The 19,552-nt window shown below is 45.7% G+C and overlaps 1 protein-coding gene across 2 annotated transcripts in view; it reads left to right on the forward strand.

Moving 5' to 3' along the window:
* Positions 1-11,689: 11,689 nt before the first annotated feature.
* The window catches only part of Celf6 (CUGBP Elav-like family member 6), a 28,017-nt gene continuing 20,154 nt past the window's right edge, over positions 11,690-19,552 (forward strand). For both annotated transcript variants that reach the window (XM_029543173.1, XM_029543174.1), the window contains exons 1-2: positions 11,690-11,982; positions 15,638-15,720. In XM_029543173.1, the coding sequence (XP_029399033.1) occupies positions 11,721-11,982; positions 15,638-15,720 (345 nt within the window). In that variant the 5' untranslated portion in view covers positions 11,690-11,720. The remainder of the gene's footprint in view (positions 11,983-15,637; positions 15,721-19,552) is intronic.

Here is a 19,552-nt window from a genome sequence, read left to right on the forward strand (position 1 = left end):
TTTGCTTTTCTGAGACAAAAGTCTCGGCATGTAGCCTTGGCTTGGACCTCATAGAAATCTGTCTCTGCCTGTGATTAAATGTGTGCCCCACCCACCTCCAGCCAGGTATCTGTTTCTTGAGACAATTCACCCCAAACTGCGAGCCCTCCATGTGTCATGCTGGAAGGACAGAGCTGAGGCCTCTTTGTTGCACACTGAATAAATCTGGTTTACTGCTGTTTGGCCTGTGGAGGACAGGTGGCTGAGCCCTGTTAGTCTGCCAGCCTCCAGCCTCTCACCTGACAACTATGACAAAAACATTGTCAATGGACTTTAAATGCTTCTGACCTCTCCCAGGACATCTTGGGCGTTCCTAATGTTCAGGAAAAGAGCAAGCACTGATCCAAGTCAGTGAGGGAAGAAGCCACAAAAGTAGGTCTTAGAACTAAGTTTCTGTGACTAATTATACTCAACAAAACATCTGAAATGTTATTACCATTTTTTTAAAAAAAATGGTAGTAACCTGGTCAAGACAAGACAACAAGTGCTTTTCTCCAGCTACCCATCGCTGTTTGTGTTCTGTGACCATGAGGTCATGTACCTGAAGACAGACCTCAAACTGCCCATAGGCCAGGAACAATGGTTCACAGCCAGGCACCCAGTGTGTACAGTGCAGAGAAGCAGGCTTGCTAGGGTTCTCAATGCACCACCAGGGGGCAGAGAAGTACCCATTCTGCCCCTGGCACTCCTCCGAATGTAAGGAGGAAATGCAGGTTCCATAGGAATTAAAAGGAAGCAGAGAGCACATGGTCTCCCTTTCCTTGATAAGAGTGGATGCTGAGTAGCACACCTTCCAGGACTATGGTTAACTGGTGTCCCCGATGTCTTCAAGTGCACATCAATGGATGGTTGTAGGGATAAACACATCAGGGCTTAGGGGTCCAGGTGCCACTACGGCACTAAGAATGCTGTGGTGGTGTCCGGGAACTTCGGTATCACTGAAGTGAGAAAGGTCAATAACTGGGAAGGTAAGGATAATGTGTTCTATGTCCATATGTGACATGTGAGTCCCCATCTAATATCCCTAACACCGATGAGGTCTTTGTGAGGTTAACCTGACCCATAATCTAGATTCAGGGTCTGATGACCTGGCATGATGAGTACGTGTTTGTTTGTTTGTTCTACTTTGAAAATAAGAATTAGGTGCTTTGTTAAGTAAAATTGTTTTCCTTTACAAATAAACTCTTAAAGGTTGAAAATTAACTTCCTTTTTTATACTGCTATTAACACAGGATTATAACATTTCAATAGTCATTTCTTTCCATTCGTTGTAACCAATTGAACCCAAGAGTCTATGACTACTAAGTAAGTGCTCTGCCACCAAGCTACATCCGCAGCCCAGGATATATATCTTTAAAAAGAAGAAACATGAGACTGTTGAGATGACTCACCAGGTAAAGGTGCTGAGCCCTAGTTGTTCCTTGACTTCATATAAGTTCTGTGACTCATGAGCGTGCATGCATGCACATACATGTGTATAACACACAATGCAATAAACTTTAAAAACAGAAAAAAATAGGTATGTCTTTTCAATTCTATTCCCTTCTCCAAAATTACCTTTCATAATTTAATTTAAATCACATTTTTCTACAGTGTCTGATACTTAACTGTGATTTATTTCCTTTTTTTTTTTTTTTTTTTTAATTTGACCTGGGTGGTGCACACCTTTAATCCCCACGCTTTGGAGGCAGAGACAGGCAGATCTCTGAATTCCAAGTCAGCCTGGTCTACAGAGGGAGTTCCAGGACAGCCGGGGCTACACAAAGAAAACATGTCTCAAAAAAAAGTTTTGTTTTTTTTTAATTTAAGACAAGATGTGATATAACCCAGGCTAGCCTTACTTCACTGTTTGAAATCCTGACTTTCATCCCTGCACATTCTGAGTGCTGGAATTACAGGCATGCATCACCACACCCATCTGTTAATAAATTGCCTGTGGATCACTTTATTGCAGGTTACAGGAGGGGTGCTTAGAAACTACAGAAGGGCAGGAATGAGAAGGCAGAGCTGTTGACAGGCAGACACTGAAGGAAGGTAGAGTGCGAGAATGAGAGCAGGTGGTCTGAATATTCATAAAGGATTGTTGGATGGAGAAATTCGGAGGGCACTGCTGATATTTATCTACTCTCTGTAAATCAGAATTCTTGGACAGTCAGCTGGGCAACAAAGTGCTTTGTCACTCCTCTGTGTTGGCCATGTCAAATGTGTAGAGTACTCGGCAATGATATCGGGCTTAGGACGTAACTGAGTGGTAGGGCACTTGCCTGGTGTGTAGGAGAGGCCCACCCACCACTCCATTCCATGTCATTCCATTTTTGGTGTTGGTGTCACTATTATCCTCACTGGTGCCTTACTTTTCCTCTTAGGGTTAACACCCTGACACAAGTATCCTATGGAAGGAAGGGGTGTTTTGGCACATAGCTGGAGGTTACAGGTTATGGCGGTGAGGAAGTCACATTTGCAGAAACTTGAGGCAGCTGGCCACACTGCATCTGCACTGAGGATGCTAAGAGGGAGAATACTGGTGCTTAGCTTGCTTTCTGGTTTATGGGGCCCAGGGCTTCAGCCCTCTATGGTGGCACCTGTGTTTATGGTGGGTCTTCCCACAGCAATTGACCTAACCAAGGTATCCTTCCAGATGTTTCCAGAAGCTAATGCAGGCTAGATAATCACTGACAAGTACACCCAAGGCTGAGTTTAGATCCTGCCAAGTCGATAACCATCCACAGGGATAGACAGAAAGGTTTCATGGATCAGTATGATTATACAGATAATTGGAGCCTGCATTTGCTTAGAGAATGAAGCTCCAAGCTCAACCCTACCTTCTGCTATGCCACCACTGGCCACTACATTAGATATATTCTTGTTTGGACACACACGACACACCCATGATACCAGTTAGTCTGCTAGATCTTGGCTTGAGCCAAGTTTTCTGTTTATCCATGACAGGGTCTCATGGATCCCAGAATGCTCTCAAACTCACTATGTAGCAGAGGAGCCCTTTGAACGTCTGGTCCTCTATGCTGGGATCCCAGTTGTGAACCACCATGCTCAGTTTGTGCAAAACTAGGGAGCTGAATGTATGACGTTTTACCAAGTTAACCCCTAGCTTCCCTCAACCACCACACACATCCCATCTTTCTCTAATGGAGTTAAAGGCTCTCAGCGCAAGTTTTCTCATTGGCACTGACTTGTTTTCACTTTTCCCCTTCCTATCATGGCCAGGACACTGTAGTTTGGTTTTATCCCATCCAGAGCCTTTCTAAGCAAGGCTGGGACAAGCTGCATGTTAAAGCCAGGACACATTGCAGTAGTAAGCAATGTATCCTGTGACTTGGTTCTGAACTTTGAATCTTTTTACTTCTTCTTGAAAATCTTGCCAGATTTCTGTGAGATTCTTTCCTGCCGCCCTCCAGCAAGCACTCTTTGACTATGTCCACCCAACAATGCTGGAGCTGGGAGCTGGGAGCTGGGAGCTGGGAGCTGGGAGCTGGGAGCTGGGAGCTGGGAGCTGGGAGCTGGGAGCTGGGAGCTGGGAGCCGGGAGCCAGGAGCCGGGAGCTGGGAGCCTTCCTCCCTCTCCCCCCCCTCCTCACTTTCCTCCCTCTTTCCTTCTTTTTATTAATCCCCCAAATGGGAGGAGACACCAAATCATCATTGTCAAATTAAAGCAATTAACTAGTTAATTAATTAATTAAAACAAGCTGTCTCCCCTTAAGGCAGGGTTCGAGAGGTCAGCGTTGGATTTAAGGAAGACAAGACTTTTATAGCTTAGGGGTAGGGGGTTCCAAATGGGAGAAAATAGGTGGGGTTATAGGAACAGGACAAACAGGTTAGTCCTAATGACCTCTTGAAACCAAGGTTGCAAGTTGGTGGAACAAAGTAGTCATAGTCATAACAAGGTAGTCAGTAGGTGGCCATATGACCTGTAGAAACAGACACATCATTGCCATTCCTGGAATATGAAGTACAGAACTATTTGTAGTTAGGTTACAGGCGGGGCATAGCCCTATCCTTGAAAAAGAGAGGTTTAAGCATAAACGAGAATGAACCTAGTTTGTTTTTTACTATAAGATGGCTTTTGAGCCTAAGATGGAGGCAGGCTGGTTCTTCATCTCCCTTCCTCGGAGCTCACTATGTAGCCCAGGTGATGCTTGAACTCAGAGCAATCCTCCTGAGTTAGCCTGTGGGTACTGGACTTACAGGCATGAAATCCTCAGTTTCCCCCTCTCCTCCTCCTCTCTGTAGTGTCGAGAATTCAATCAGGTGTTCTGCTTAGGCTGAGCAGGTACTCCGCTGCGGAGTTACAGACTCCTTTTTTTCGTACCCAGCCTTTTTTTTTTTTCCTTCTACGTAATATTATTCATATGTAAACAAATCTTTAGTGCCTTACTTTTTCTTATGAATATATTTGTATGTGTTTCTATATAATGTCATATGTTTGTTTATTTACAAAGACATACATACATGTCCACATGTCTATATCCTCTGAATTCCCTATCCTTTGACCGTCCCTCACAACTCTTCATGACTCTCCACTTCAGTATTACACAATTCCACCAGTGCTTACAGGTGAAATCTAGGAGGCCCGGCAGCGGTGGCGCACACCTTTAGCCCCAACACTTGGGAGGCAGAGGCAGGCAGCTCTCTGAGTCCAAGGCAGCCTCCAGATACAGAGTGAGTTCCAGGATGATTACACAGGGAAACCCTGTCTTGAGAAATGGAAAAAAAAGAAAAAGAAAAAGAACTCAATCTAGGAATCGTGTTTAACTTTTTTCTATCCTAATCTTTGTCCATATGTGTTCATTCTACACCAACAGTTCTTAGGTCCATTTATCTCTGTTTACACTGCTCCATCTTTGTTCGGGCTTGGCACACTTAGAATCACATACTAGTCAATGCACTTGACTTGATTTTTCCAGAAAAATAATTTTTAAAGGTTGTAATTATGTATGTGTTGTTTATGTATTGAATATAGGTGCCCATAGAAGCCAGAAGAGAGCATTAGATACCCTAAAAAGGAGTTACAGGAAGTTGTGTGCTTCCTGACGTGAGGTAAGATCTGACTCAGGTCTTCTGGATCTGCTCTCACCACTGAGACATCTCTCCACTCTAAATTTCTTTTAGTTTTTTAAACGCATTTGACGGCTAGATCTCTCAGCACGGTCGTCCAGCTTCCTGCTTCTAAAGGAGCCATGTCTTGAAGTGCCATCTCCTATTGCTCTAACTGTATTATCTACAAAGAAAGGGACTTGACTGAAGCAAAAGATGCAATACTTCCTTACCATGTACAAACATTTCCATAAATGCAAATGCCTGAGTTATGTAAGTCTAGATAAACATCAGTGTACCTCACGTGACAGAAGTAGGCATTACGTGTTCCTAAGAATCAACCTCATGAAGATAAAGGGAGCCACAAGTGCAGGGACACACCTGTAACTTCCATGTTTGGGAAATGACAGAGGTGGAGGCCCTGAAGTTCAGGCATCTTTGTCTATATGAGTTTGAGGTCAGCCTGGGCTACATGAGACCCTGTCTCAAAACAAACAAAAACTCCCCAGAACAGAACTTTATGGGAAAACTTATTAAATGTTTGGAAAGATATAAGAAGACCCATATATAGGTATATGACCTGATCATGGATAAGAAGTTTCAATATTGCAAGAGCTTAATATGGTCTGTAGAGTCAGTGTGATTCCAAATGAAATTCAATTTCCCTAGCTGTTCTAGACCTACCTATGTAGACTAGGCTGGCCTCGAACTCACAGAGATCCACTTACCTCTGTCTCTCAAGTGCTGGGGTTAGAGGTGTGCGCCACTCAACCCAGTGAAGTCTGTTTTTGGGGGTTTTTTTGTTTTGGTTTGTTTTTTTCGAGGTCAAGTCCATTTTTTTTTTTGGTTTTGGTTTTGGTTTGGTTTTTTTCAAGGTGAAGTCCATTTTTGGGGGGGTGTTGTTTTTGTTTTTTGTTTTTGTTTTTTTACATTTTGCATTAGTGGAATTCAAAACTGAGCCTTGTACATGCTAAACAAGCAATCCACCATGTAGGGGCACTTCTAAGACCTCGGGTTTTTTTTATTTCTATTTATTTATTTTGGTTTTTCAAGACAGGGTTTTCTGTATAATCCTGCCTATCCTGGAACTCTCTCTGTAGACCAGGCCGGCCTCTGCCTTCTGAGTGCCGAGATTAAGGCACACGTGGTCTGTGGCACCATGCTAGGCTAACATCCCAATTTTTAAATTCTTGAATTTGGAAATGATTTTAAAGTAACTGAAAGAATAAAAATCCAAGAGTAACAAACTTTTTTTTTTTTTTTTGATTTTTCGAGACAGGGTTTCTCTGTATAGCCCTGGCTGTCCTGGAACTCAGAAATCTGCCTGCCTCTGCCTCCCAAGTGCTGGGATTAAAGGCGTGTGCCACCATGCCCGGCTATATTAGCTCTTTTTAATACTGCCTTTGGTTCTGTGACTGGGCTCTTCTAAGCCCTCCACAGCTAGCATGCCCTTACCTTTACTCCTAGCTCAACACCTCTAAATCTGCCCTCAGCTTAGTTGCTGGTTACCGTCTCTGAAACCCAATGGTCTTGCTACGAAGATACTTTCCAGCTGCCCTTCCATGGGCCCATTTCCTTTTCTGCCTACATTTTGAAAGACCTCCCCTCCAGCTCTGAGTTTGTCCCTGCCCCCTCCCAAGTATCTCTATCTCCTCTTCCTGCCCTCTCCTCTCTCCTCACCTGTGGAAACCTGGAAATATCACTTCTTTCTTTCCTCCCAGCCATTGGTCACTGGTATCTTTATTAATAGATCAATAAACAGTTGTGGGCAAGGATCTTCAACATCACTAAATACAGATTCCCAATTAAATCAAAGCATCAGAACCACTCCTCTACAAAATCCTGCACTAGGGAGGCAGATGCAGGTGCAGACAGGTCTCTGTAGGATTGAATCCAGCCTGGTCTACACAGTAAGCTCTAGGCTATTCAGTGCTGCACAGTGAAACCCTGACTCAATAAATAAATAAATAAATAAATAAATAAATACCTTTAACTAATGATAGGGCTATTGGATCATGAATAAACAAACTCATCAAACAGGATATGAGACCCAGTAAGAGCTTATTCATACACAGACATCAAAATAGAGGGTAAACTGAACATTACCACGAGGACTCCTAACTCTTTTTGAATTCCTATAGAATTGTGATAGAAACCAACTTAGAATATTGGTACTTCTCCTATGAAAACAACACAGACCAAACTGGCGAATTTAAAATTAAGAAGGTTGCAATTACATCTTCACTGAAGTAAGAGAAGAACTGAAAAATCCCATACCATGGAGCATGCTTTGCAACACTTGGGAGGCAGAGACAGGCAGATCTCTGAGTCAGAGGCCAGCCTGGTCTACAGAATGAGTTCTGAGCCAGGCCAGGGCTACACAGAGAAACCCTGTCCCCACCCCCCTCAAAAAAAAAAAAAAAAAAAAACTAAAACCAAACCAAAACAATACCTCCCCTGAAGCCTATTATTTGTCATAATGCTAGAGTGGGTAATTGGGAACAGGTTTGCCCCTGGCGATGATGGGAAGGGCTTAAAAACACTAAAGGGAGGAAACACTGCAAGTCATGAATGAGAAGAGGTCTGAGAAAGACTAATATTCAGCACCGAAACCCTAGCATTTGAGATAATGTTCCACCATGGGCACAATTGCCAATCTGGAGAAGTGTATTCTGGAAAACACTTTGGATAATGTCATAGGGATGGGAATTCAAAGCTATGGTCTACGGATCACAAAAAATTCTCTGGAGCTGGGGAGATACCTCAGTGGCTGGAAGGGCTTGCTGTACAAACATGAGGACCTGAGTCTCAGCCCTCAGCATCCTCATTTGTTTGTTTTTAAAGGCTAACTATGGCTGTACACACAGCTATAATTCTAGTACTGTGGGGGATTCAGAGACAAGGGAATCACTGGGCTTGCTTGCTCCCAGTGGATATCCAGAATCAATGAGTGACTTGTCTCCAAGGGAAGGATTAAGGATAGAGCAGGTCACATGATAACCTCTTCTGGTTGCTGCATGAACATACTGGGGTGTACACACATGAATGTACCCTAAAAAAACTTTCACTCACAGGTCTCAACTGAAAAGTGAGTTGGAAACAGATCAATTGCTCCAGAGGCTACAGCTCAGCTTTGAATCATCCTAATCGCTAAAATTAGTTTGATTATCTCAAACTGATCGAGATTCCGGATGCCTTTGAGAACAAGTTCACTCTGGAGGAAGAAAATACTACCCTCCTCAACCTACAATTATTTCTAAAAATATTTTTTCAACACAATGCCTATCACGTAATCAGAAGTACCCAGGCAAATAAAGAGAATATTAATGAGGGAATAATGACAAAGAATTTCCCCAAAATTAGCGACAGACAACAAATCAAAAATCCAGGAGTCTTGATGAGGGCCCAATGGCTTAAGCACTAGATAATAACTCTCATCTAAGCATATAAGATTTAAACCACAGAAAGCCAAAGACAGAGAATTGGGGTCAGGAGACAACCAGCGGAAATACCCCACCCACCTACAGAGGAACAGGGACAAGAATAGCATGGCATATTTAAGAAAGAAAAGATTTATCCACCACTCTTGAATGAAGAAATGAAAAAGGAACCAAATAGATGGTGATTTCTCTTGTTTGTGAATAGGAAGTGTCAATATACATATACAATAACATTTTTAAACAATTAGTGTGTATGCATTTGTGTGTGTGTGTGTGTGTGTGTGTGCCACAGTACATGTGTGTGGAGGTCAGAGGACAACTTGTAGGAGTTGGTTCTCTCACACTACCATGTGGGATTAAATTCAGGCCACCATGCTTGGTGATAAGTGCCTTTATCGATACACTGAGCCATCTCCACTAAGGGCTACAACATCAGTTTTGTCTTGTATCTTTCTTTTTTTCTGCCAATGTGATTGATCTACATCAATGCAAATCCAATCAAAGGTCCAGGAAGCTATTTTATGGGTTTAGTGATTGTCAACTTAACACAAACTAGAGACACCTGGGAAGAGGAAACTCCGACCTAATTTCTTCCATTGGTCTGTAGCCATGTTTGTCAAGTGGGAGGGTTCAGCCCATTGTAGGTGGCACCATCCCTAGGCAGGTGGGCTTGGGCTGCATAATATGCTTTTAAGCAAGCAGAGGGAGCAAGTCAGCAAATAACATTCTCCCAGGGTTCCTGCTCCTACTTTCTTCAGTGATGAATGGATTGTGACCTGGGAGTTATACCTTGAAATACACCTTTTTCTTCAAAAGTTATTTGTGATCATGGTGCTCATTGTGGCAACAGAAAGCAAAGTAGCACAAGGAGAACTGGCAAGCTGACTCTGGAGTTTATATACACTGGGTGGAAAGTAGATAGCAATGTAGCAAAAGATAACAAAGCAGAGTATCCACAATAACAGTATATCAAAAGATAACAGAGTAGAGCATTGACGACATTTAATTTTCAACCTTTCACAGAATAAACAAAACTATTTTTAATTTTAAAAGACCCAGTTATGCCCACTTTTTAAGTTACATGCTTTAAAGGTAACTAAGGTGCTTGGAGGAACACCTCAGCAGAAGAGAACTTGCCTAGCAAGAATCAGTTCAGGGCTGGGCACAGTAGTACACACCTGCACTCCTAGCACTGGGGAAACCGGAGCAAGAAAGAACCCCGAGGTTTTTTTTTTATCTCTTTATATTTTATTTTTAAGATTTATTCTATATGTGTGAGTACATTGTGGTTCTCCTCAGACACTCCAGAGGAGGCCATCCTATCCTATGGTCGTAAGTCATCGTGTGGTTGCTGGGAATTGAACTCAGGACCTTTGGAAGAAGAGCCAGTGCTCTTAACTGCTGAGCCATCTCCAGCCCAGAACCCTGTGTTTGAGGGTAGCCTGGGCTATATCACAAGAGCCTGTCAAAGAAAAGAAAAAAGCTGCTCTACCAATAAGAAAACACAATTTGAAAAGTAGATGTACCCCCAAGCGAACTGCTAAAGATGGGATGCATAAATGACCACAAGAGTGCACACCCATGACCCCAGAACTTGGAAGTGGAAGTAGAAAGAGCAGCAGTTCAAGGTCCCATTCAACTCATAATTAGTTAGTGGCCAGCCCAGCAGTTAAGAGCAGCAAAAGATACATGCACGGGTGTGCATAATGTATGCATGCATGCACATACATACATGCATATATATTCATGCAAGCAGGCAGAACTCAAACACAAAATAATAAAAATATTTATAAATTTACTGTCTGTAATGTGTGTATGTGTGTATGGTGTGTGTGATTTGTGTGTGGGGTGTGTGTGATGCGTATGTGATGTATGTTGTGTGATGTGTATGTATGTGTGTATGTGTATGAGTAGGGGCAGAAACATGGGTCATGGCAAGCTTGTTGAGATAAGGAGTGGGCTTTTTCATTCCACGTTGTTGAGGCTCCCTCTTGTTTCTGTCCCTCTGCTAGCTGGCCCTCGTGACTCTCCTGTTTTTTTCCTCTCTTGTTGCCACGGAAGTACTAGGATTACAGATGCGAAGCTCGGCTCCTGGCTTTTCCACGTGGGTTCTGGGTATCCAACTCAGGTCATCGAGCTTGTTTATTAAGAGCCTTTATATGCTTGGCCATGTCGCCAATCCTTCATCTTTATGAATGTGCGCTTGTGGAAGGGGGAATGGGGAGGTAAACACTCAAACACTGTGATTTGTCCGATAGCTTTTAAGATATTAACACATACGATGTATCAATTTCCGTTTCTTCTTTTGCCTTCAGCTCTACAGATGCTAGGGTCGCCTTATGCCCTAACTTCTTTGACCCACAGCATCCTTTTCAGGAAAAGAAGATAACACTCCTGAGTCACAGAATAGGGAGGAACCAGGCACGAGCTCTGAGTAAATATGATAATATAAGTTTTTTCGCTCTCCTGAGGAAGAAATCAGTGCTTGGGGGTTCATTTTAGAATACAAGAGACGAGAGTGTGTTTGAGTCTCAGGAGCAAGGAGAGGTTGAAGAGCCTGGCAGGATGGGCTCTGCAAGACTGGCTTCGGTAGTAGGGATAGAGAGGTGGAAACCCTATCTGCCCCACAGAAAACGGTCCGGCTGTTGGAGGTGTGCAGGAAGGGATCGTCTCCGACTCCAGCAGACAGCGCCACGCATGACGAAGCTACTTCCCATCCACTGCCACGCCCGCACACCCTCCACACACAGGGCAGCTGAGGGTCCGGTTGCCATGGAGAGCTGGAGCGCGTGAGCCCAGTCGCCCCTCTCGCCCCGCGCCCCAGCTCAGCCAACTCCTTCTCTGATTGGCCACCGCTATCTCATTATGCAAATCACTTGCGTAGACTCTCCCTGCTAGCTGTCTGACGTCACTAAGCTCGGGGGGCTGGGGCTCGGGGCTGGGCTTGGCGCGCTAGGGCGGGAGCCAGGAGAGAGCTCTGAGGGGGACTCCAGCCGGACTCCGGCGCCCCGCCCTCCACCACGCCCATTTTCAGCCCGCCCCGCCCCTCGCTCTCGGCTGGGCCCCGCCCCCTGGGCAGCCCCCCGTCCTCGTAGGCGGGCCCCGCCCCCTCCCCCAGGCCCTCGCCAGCAGTCCAGGGAAGGGACGGCGGGACAGGCGGGACGCTCGGGAGGGCGGACGGGGCGGGGACATGGCCGCGGCGCCTGGAGGGTCTGCGCCGCCCGCCGGCCCCAGCCCGCGCTTGGCTTTCAGCACCGCGGACAGCGGCGGCGGCATGAGCGGGCTGAACCCAGGTCCCGCGGTGCCCATGAAGGACCACGACGCCATCAAGCTCTTCGTGGGGCAGATCCCGCGGGGCTTGGACGAGCAGGACCTCAAGCCGCTGTTCGAGGAGTTCGGCCGCATCTACGAGCTGACGGTGCTGAAGGACCGGCTCACCGGCCTCCACAAAGGTGCGCGGGGTCAGCCCAGCCCAGCCCAGCCCAGCCCCAATCCAATTAGAGCGCAGCCCAACCCAACTCCAGCCCCAAACGCAGGCCCAACCCCAGCCCTACCTAGAACCATCCCGACTCCAGTTCAGGACCTGCCCCACCTCAGTTCTGTTCCCTCCCCAGGCCACAGAGCCCCAGAGCCAGAATTGTCTCTGTGGCATCCTTCTGACTTCACTCTGGTTCCCTAAGACGTTCTTCACTCTAACCTCCAAATCCCTTGTCACTTCTCACACCTCAGCCATCCCCACCTCCCTGCTGAACCTCTCTACCATCCCTTCCACCAGACACCCCAAACCCTAGAATTTGGAAACTTATTCTACCTTCCAGCTCTGGAATCCCCGATCTCCTGCCCCCTGGACCCATGGTTTTCTTGAGCACTTTCTCTTTCTGGTACCACCCTATTCAGGCCTCACCGCACACACCTCTTGGATTTGCACGCCTCCTTCTGGCCTCCAACCACAAACCAACCCCTAGGGCTTCCATTTGACTTTCGGGTCTGACAGCACTAAATACCCCATACCCAAATTCTCCTCCTCAGAATTCAGACCTAATATATACAGTCCAATTCACCCCACCCCTAGGAGGTTCTCAGAGATAAATGCCTTCTCACATTTGACAATAACCCAATATTCCATACATCTTTCCAGAACCCAACGCTCTTTACCTCTTCTGATTTGAATCCAGAATCCCAACCTCAGCTGGGAACATTTACCTGCCTGTGTACCCTTCATCTTTGGTTTTCTCCTGTGTGAATACACTCCCCACTCCTGTGCATCTCTGCTTCCTGTCAATCCTCTTGGTGGCTTCCTGTTTTCCTTTCTTTGCCAGCTGGTCCCAGACCAGAGCACTCTCAGGGTGGGTCACTCTAAGTAAGGAAGATAGGGATGGGGGACTCTTCTCATTGCCCTTCTTAGGAAGACAGAGGCACCATGGTCCTCTCCAGCCACACCCCTTTCTTCCTGTAGAGAAGGGAGGAGACTTGTTTACATGTAGAAAAGTCTGTCCAGGCTGAGCTGGAATAACAGAGCCAGAATCATAGAATAATTATTTGAGGAGACACATCTTCATTTCCCCACTGGGAAATAATGCGTTTTCCGGATTTTTGTGGGGGAAGTGTCACCGACTACCCTCCATAATCTTCCTAGGAGAGAAATGACAGGTCTTAGAGGGCAGGTCCATTCTGAAGGCCTGTGCGCTAGCATCAGACTGATACCTTTTTCAAGTCGGGAGACCCCAGGGCATTCCTTGGCATACTAAAGTAGAGGGCTCTGAGAAAATGTCCATGAAAACACTAGGCCATTTGAGTAGGGGTACAACTTCCACCTTTTGGGGGAGAGGTTACATTAAAGTCCTATATCCAGACTTCCTGGAATTCAGTCTAACCCCCTGGCTGTCTTCATGCCCAGTCATTTGTGGCATCTTTTTTCTAGACAGTGAATTCAGTGGGTAAGCATAAACCTCATCTTTGTAGGCGATCAGTAGAATAAAGCAAGTGTGTGGAGTCACTGCAGTTCTCACTCAAGCACTCCGTGTCTGAACTGTCCCCTCATTCTGTCTTCCTTTCCCAGTTAACACTAACCCCTCCTGCTCATCTCTTACTCATCTGCCCCTGTGGCCATACTTCCCTGTATCTCCATTCGTCCAGTCTCCCACCCTCTAACCCAAGCAATCTCCATGGGTTCTTTTTGGTAGTACCTGGTCTTCTAAGTCTTTTATAAAGTTCCCTTCCAGTGTGAGGACATGTTATGATTGAGTGGCAGAACAGTAATGTATGTGAAACCCAGGGGTCAGTGATTTAGTCCTCTGCGCACTCTATGCCTCTCCAAAGCAGATGTTGCCTTGTGAGATTAAGGAAGTAACTCAGAGGGCCTCTAAATCAGCATCCCCACTCTCTTCCCAGCAATCAATGGAGTCTGAACACTAAAGGGACTTATTTTCATTTCAATGGCTGAGTACTGAGGACACCAGCACAGTGCTTTGGAAACAACCTTAGCCTGGGAGTTCAAAGATCCCAAAACTGTGACTGACACAATCTCTGGCTTCAGTTGCCCTATTGATAAAACAAGACTCTGTCTAGGAATTCTCAATAAACAGTAGACAATCCATCCGTCTTCAGGAGGCAGCTCCATAGAAGATGCCACTGAAAAAATAAAATAAAATAAAATAAAATAAAACAGGCCCCACTTGCTCTCTGAGTGGAGAACTGCGCAGGCTCCGAATGGCTTCCCACAGGCATGTGCCCTTCCGTTGCTCCTTCTCCTTCCTCTCCTTGAGAGGTCCGTTTTGAAAATACAGATCTTATCATGTCTCATCCCTAGTGAACACCCTCTGTGGCTTCTCCATTGCTCCCAGGAAAGAGGACAGAATTTCTTTGCAGTCTCTAAGGCTACATGTAACCCAATGCCTGCATTCCTCACTAGCCACTCTGCCCATACTTTCAATACTTCTCCCATTCCAGCCTTCTATCCGTTTCTCCAACACACCACATTTGTCTCAGTTTTCATTCCCCCCAACCCCCAAACGAAACAATCACACACCTCTTCTCACGTGGTTCAAAAGGATTCACTGTTCCTGTTCTCAAGAAATCATGTTTTCTACTTTATCATCACCATTACTTGACCCCTATGTGTGCTAGGCAAGAACTCTACTATTGAGTTACATCCCCGCCCTCAGTGTCTTCTTGGAGGAAGTCCTCAACCTGTCTTCTTGGAGGAAGTCCTTAACCTTTGGAGACAGACTCAGGTGTTCCTCATGACATCTAATCTCCAAGACCTCTCCATCTCTAACCCCTTATAAGGCCCAACCATAATAAGTAAGTATTGGATATCTTCGGGATGAGTGTATTCTCAGTGAATATTGAAAAGGAAGAGAAACCTCCTTCAAAGTTTTCTAGGAAACTGCAAATTCTGAAGCTGACACAGTGGGACAGTAGACCCTACTTGTTATCTCAACCCAGACTCCATCCCTGCCTCAATAAGTAGGGTTGTGTAGAAGAGTCCAAGCTGGGTCGAAGATAACCCTTTAAGAGGCCCTGTTGTGACAAGCCAAGGTCTTGAATAGGATTAGGGAGTTTCTGAAATTTCCTACTTACAGGAAGCCCTTAAACCTGAGCCAAGCCTTACCCAACTCCAAACTTAGGAAAGGAAGTGTTGGGAAGTAGTTGGCCTTCAATCCTTCATCTTCCCCTTCTTTCCTGCCACTTGGAACTGAACTGGGAAGGAATCAAGGCTGATCTTTGGAGACTATAAGTCTATATCTAAAATAGATGGTTGTTTTAGAGAGGCATGGTGCTGCATTGTAGAAGGCAAAGCTACTTAGGAAGGTTCAACCCTTATGGATGTGGTGGGGAGAGGAGTCGTGCTGTGGGATTGCATGAGCACATGACTGGATAGATGGGTATACTTCTTGGACAGAAGGTCAGGAGAAAGTGAGAGGGAGCCAGAGCTTGGGGCAGAGGTCCTAGGCATGTGAAGACTTTCCATCACAGAGCACTTTCCAGGGCAGAATTCATGTTCAAAGGATAGTGATCCCAAGTTTATTGACCTACTTGGATCTTACGAAGCAGAATGTTTAGGAGATTTCAGAAAAGTTCCTGAGCTAAGCTCTTCCTCCTCAGGCTGTGCCTTCCTCACCTACTGCGCCCGGGACTCTGCTCTCAAGGCCCAGAGTGCACTGCATGAGCAGAAGACCCTGCCTGGGGTAAGTCAACCTAGGTGGGGGATGGGACGGGTGGGAATCACCTGACACTTGAAACAATGCTCTACTGCTCTGTACGAATGTCAAATCACCATACAGGGTTGGGTTGGCACCAGCAGCTAGAAACAAGGTTATCTACCCAGGAAAGGGTTTATGTGTGTGTTCCTTGAGCAAATCAAGCCTCGTATCATACTCAGTCTTCTGGCTTAGAAAGGGGAGGGGGCTCAGGACCAAGTGTTTCAACCTAGCTTTTAAAAGGGACATCGATGGGAATTTGGTTAGAATTTTTCCACTTTGACTAAAATCGTGGTTTCAGGTATTATTGTCACTACTGTGAGCATGTCTGTAGCTCCATGAGTTCTCCACCCTTGTGCTCCTGGATGGGACTTTCCTGTGGTCTTTTTCCTGTAATATTTTTGGGGTACCTTGACTCACCCAAATTGTCTTCACTCCATATTATAAACATAACTAAAGTTAAAAGATACTTCTTGATATTATAGGCACCTACCTGGGATTTTCTGATCTGGTTTCAATTAATGGATGGTCACAAACAAAGGAAAATCAGAACCTACCATTTGTGTGACGGTGACAGTTAGGATTGAGCATGGGTTCCCAAGAGGAAACCATGGCTCCCAGCCTCATTTTCTCCTAGGAGACATTCAAATGTCATGAGTAGGCAAAGTCTGGGACAATTTCTATTCTAGACTTAAGAAATTCATTAGCTGGGCAGTGGTGGCACATACCTTTGATCCCAGCACTTGGGAGGCAGAGGCAGGCGGATTGCTGAGTTCAAAGCCAGCCTGGTCTACAAAGTGAGTTCGGGACAGCCAGGGCTATACAGAGAAACCCTGTCTCGAAAAACCAAAAAAAAAAAAAAAAAAAAAAAAAAAAATCATTGGTCTATAAAGAGACCAGAATAGAATAAAGGAACAAAGACACAAAACATCATGAGATGTGTTCAAGTAGATCACAGATGTATATCTGGGGAAAGAACAATTTAATGGGATTCTAACATGAAGGCATCATAACATGATAATTAAAGATACTTGGCTTTAGTCTTTCAGACTTAGATCTGAATATCACCTATGTCTCTTCTATAATTCCTTCAATTCAAGCTTCAGTTTTCTCCTCTGTAGGGGGTGGGTTGTACTAAGATCTTAGCTCATCAGACTATAGTAAGGAAAGTCCCAGTAAATGTGACTGTTGCCTTAAGATCCTGACAAAGGACCTAATTTTCTGTAGATGTCCCAGATGTCAAGAACAAGATCAATTAGAATAAGAAACAGGTACCCATTTCAGCTTTATTTTACGAATCGGAGTTTTCCAAGAACTCACCAACTCTGTGACCCTGGGCAAGTTTAAAACCTGAGTGTTGCTGGACACACCTTGAATGCCAGCACTTTGGAGGCAGAGGCAGGCAGAGCTCTCTGAGTCCAACCTGGTCTATATATCGAGTTCCAAGACCACCAGGCCTATATGGTGAGACTTTGTTTCAAAAAATAAGATAAAACACCTGAGTTTCTTCATCTATAAGACTGAATTCATGGGCGAAGAGCTTAAGCGTGTGAAGTACATAGCACAGCAGAATGTAAGCACACAGTCTGGGTTAGCTGGTGGTGGTAGCAATAGTAAGTGAAACAGAAACAGTAGGAGCCATCGTAGAAAGCATCATTCATCTAACTGTGGGAGCAAACGGTTCCTGCTGCAAGCACAGCCATTGAGACAAGCTGAAACACCCATGCAGGAAACGGTGTGGTAAAAATTCAGAGCTGGAAGGAACAGGTGCGTGTGAAGCTGTTGGACCCACAGGGGAGGATCCAAGAGAGCCTGGGCCAGAGTGGGGCAGAATCTTATGGAGGGCTACAGTTGAAGTGGGAAAAGGTGCAAGATTTGGAGATTTGGACTTCACCGGGAAAGCCCCGAGTAAATTAAAATGAGCTTTGGGGAGAAAAGACTTCCAAAGAAGTGAACAGTACCAGTGGGGCTTTATAATGGGTACTCCTTAGAAAAGGATGGCAAAGCTCTAGAGACCTGGAAGGATTTCTAAAGGAGAAGAGCAAAATGGTAATAACCAACAGTCATCATCAGCTCCAATGTTCATGGCGTTTTATGTGTGCCAGGTCATTTAATCCTCGTGAAGAAGGTATTGTTGAAGGTACCCCCATCTTACAGATGAGAAGACTGAGTCTTAAAGTTCATGTCTCTGAACCCAGTTAGTCTACTCACTCAATCGCTCCACTAGTTCATGAGCAAACTTGGTAGCAGACGGGCTCTTAGTTTCTGGAGAGTATGGTAATTGAGGACTTCTGCCCTCTACCATCCTTCCTTCTGCAAACTTCCAGTGTGGCCTGGCTTCCTCTGTTACTGCCAACATTGGCTTTATTCCCCCTTCTCAACTTAACAAAGTGAAAATTAATATTTAATTATCCTCCTAAATGAAAATCAATGGCGCTGTTGGCTAGCCCCGGCAACATCCACGCCATCAATCTCTTTTCTGCGCTTGCCAGGGGCAGCAGCGACTTTCTCGCCAGAGTGGAACAGGCAGGCAGGCGCCTAGCTTTCTGCAGGTACTGAGTCCCGGGCGTAGCTGCCACCTGCTGGAGAAACAGGGATAAGACTTCTTTCTGCAATTTTGCTAAACTCTGGCGGGACTGTGAAGGGAAGGAAAGTCTGTAAAGGCTGAGCGAATCCACAAAAAGAAACACTGAGTATTCACGGAAAATAGCACAGATTGTTCTGGAGCAAAAATCTCCTCTCAGATCCTCCCCCACCCCCGTTTACCCACAGCCAGTCTCTGCTGTCCATTGAAGCTTGGCTCCCTACTCAGAGCTCACTTCGAACTGCAGCCATCTGTCCCACCTGGCTCCCAAGTCCTGAAGACTTTTCCCGATGACGCTACTGCACACTGTTTCTTTGAGCCTCACCCTAGTTCTAGAATTGTGAGGAGAAAGAGGTCAATTTCATCCCCACTTCTGGGATTAGGAGGTTGGACTATCTCCCTGTCCATGACTGGCACATGCCTTTAATCCCAGCACTTGGGAGGTCGAGGTAGGTGGATTTCTGAGTTCGAGGCCAGCCTGATCTACAGAGTGAGTTCCAGGACAGCCAGGGCTATACAAAGAAACCCTGTCTCAAAAAACCAACATGGCTACAGTGTGAAGACTGGGCTGAAGAGGGACCAACAGGGGAGGTAAGATAGGACAATGTCACTTCTGTGTAGGCGAACGGTGAAGAGTGCTGCCCTGGAGCTGGGTTGGTGCAGGCATGGAGAGGGAAGGGATGGGCTCATGACATGCCTATGAACTCTAGAGGCTCGTGGGATCTGAGAGTGAGCTGGGTTAGACGTGGTAGAACTGAGTGCTGAAAATGACGATGCCCCTCGTGCCCCTCAGCAACGGTCATACTGATGAGGAGTGCTGATAACCCCTCTTCCAATGGGGGAGAGGATACTGGGTGCACTACAGAATCAGCACAGAGCAACCAATAGCCCTAAGGCGGGTGTTTTCTAAGTCTATCAGAGAAGTGGAATAGAGCTTGCTTCCTTTTTGCTTTCTCGGTCAACAGAACAGAGCCTTGTGCAGGTCTGTTGTCTCTGAGCTTCCTCCCCCCGCTTCCTGGAGTAGACTGTTCTTTTCTCTCCCCTGTTTTCGAGGCTGATTTCCCCTTCATGGCTCTGACAGACATGGGTTTGGAAAACTCTTCAGGAAGCAGGTGATCAGCCAAGGTCAGGGCTCACCTGAATCCCCATGGCAAGTTTGAAGCCAGGCTGCCCAGTAGCTCTCATGAGCAGCTTGCCTCTCTAGCATGAGTAGCATGCCTAAACCTCAGACATTCC

The sequence above is a fragment of the Mus pahari genome, chromosome 10 (genome assembly GCF_900095145.1).
Source record: "Mus pahari chromosome 10, PAHARI_EIJ_v1.1, whole genome shotgun sequence".
In the NCBI taxonomy this organism is placed as follows: domain Eukaryota; kingdom Metazoa; phylum Chordata; class Mammalia; order Rodentia; family Muridae; genus Mus; species Mus pahari.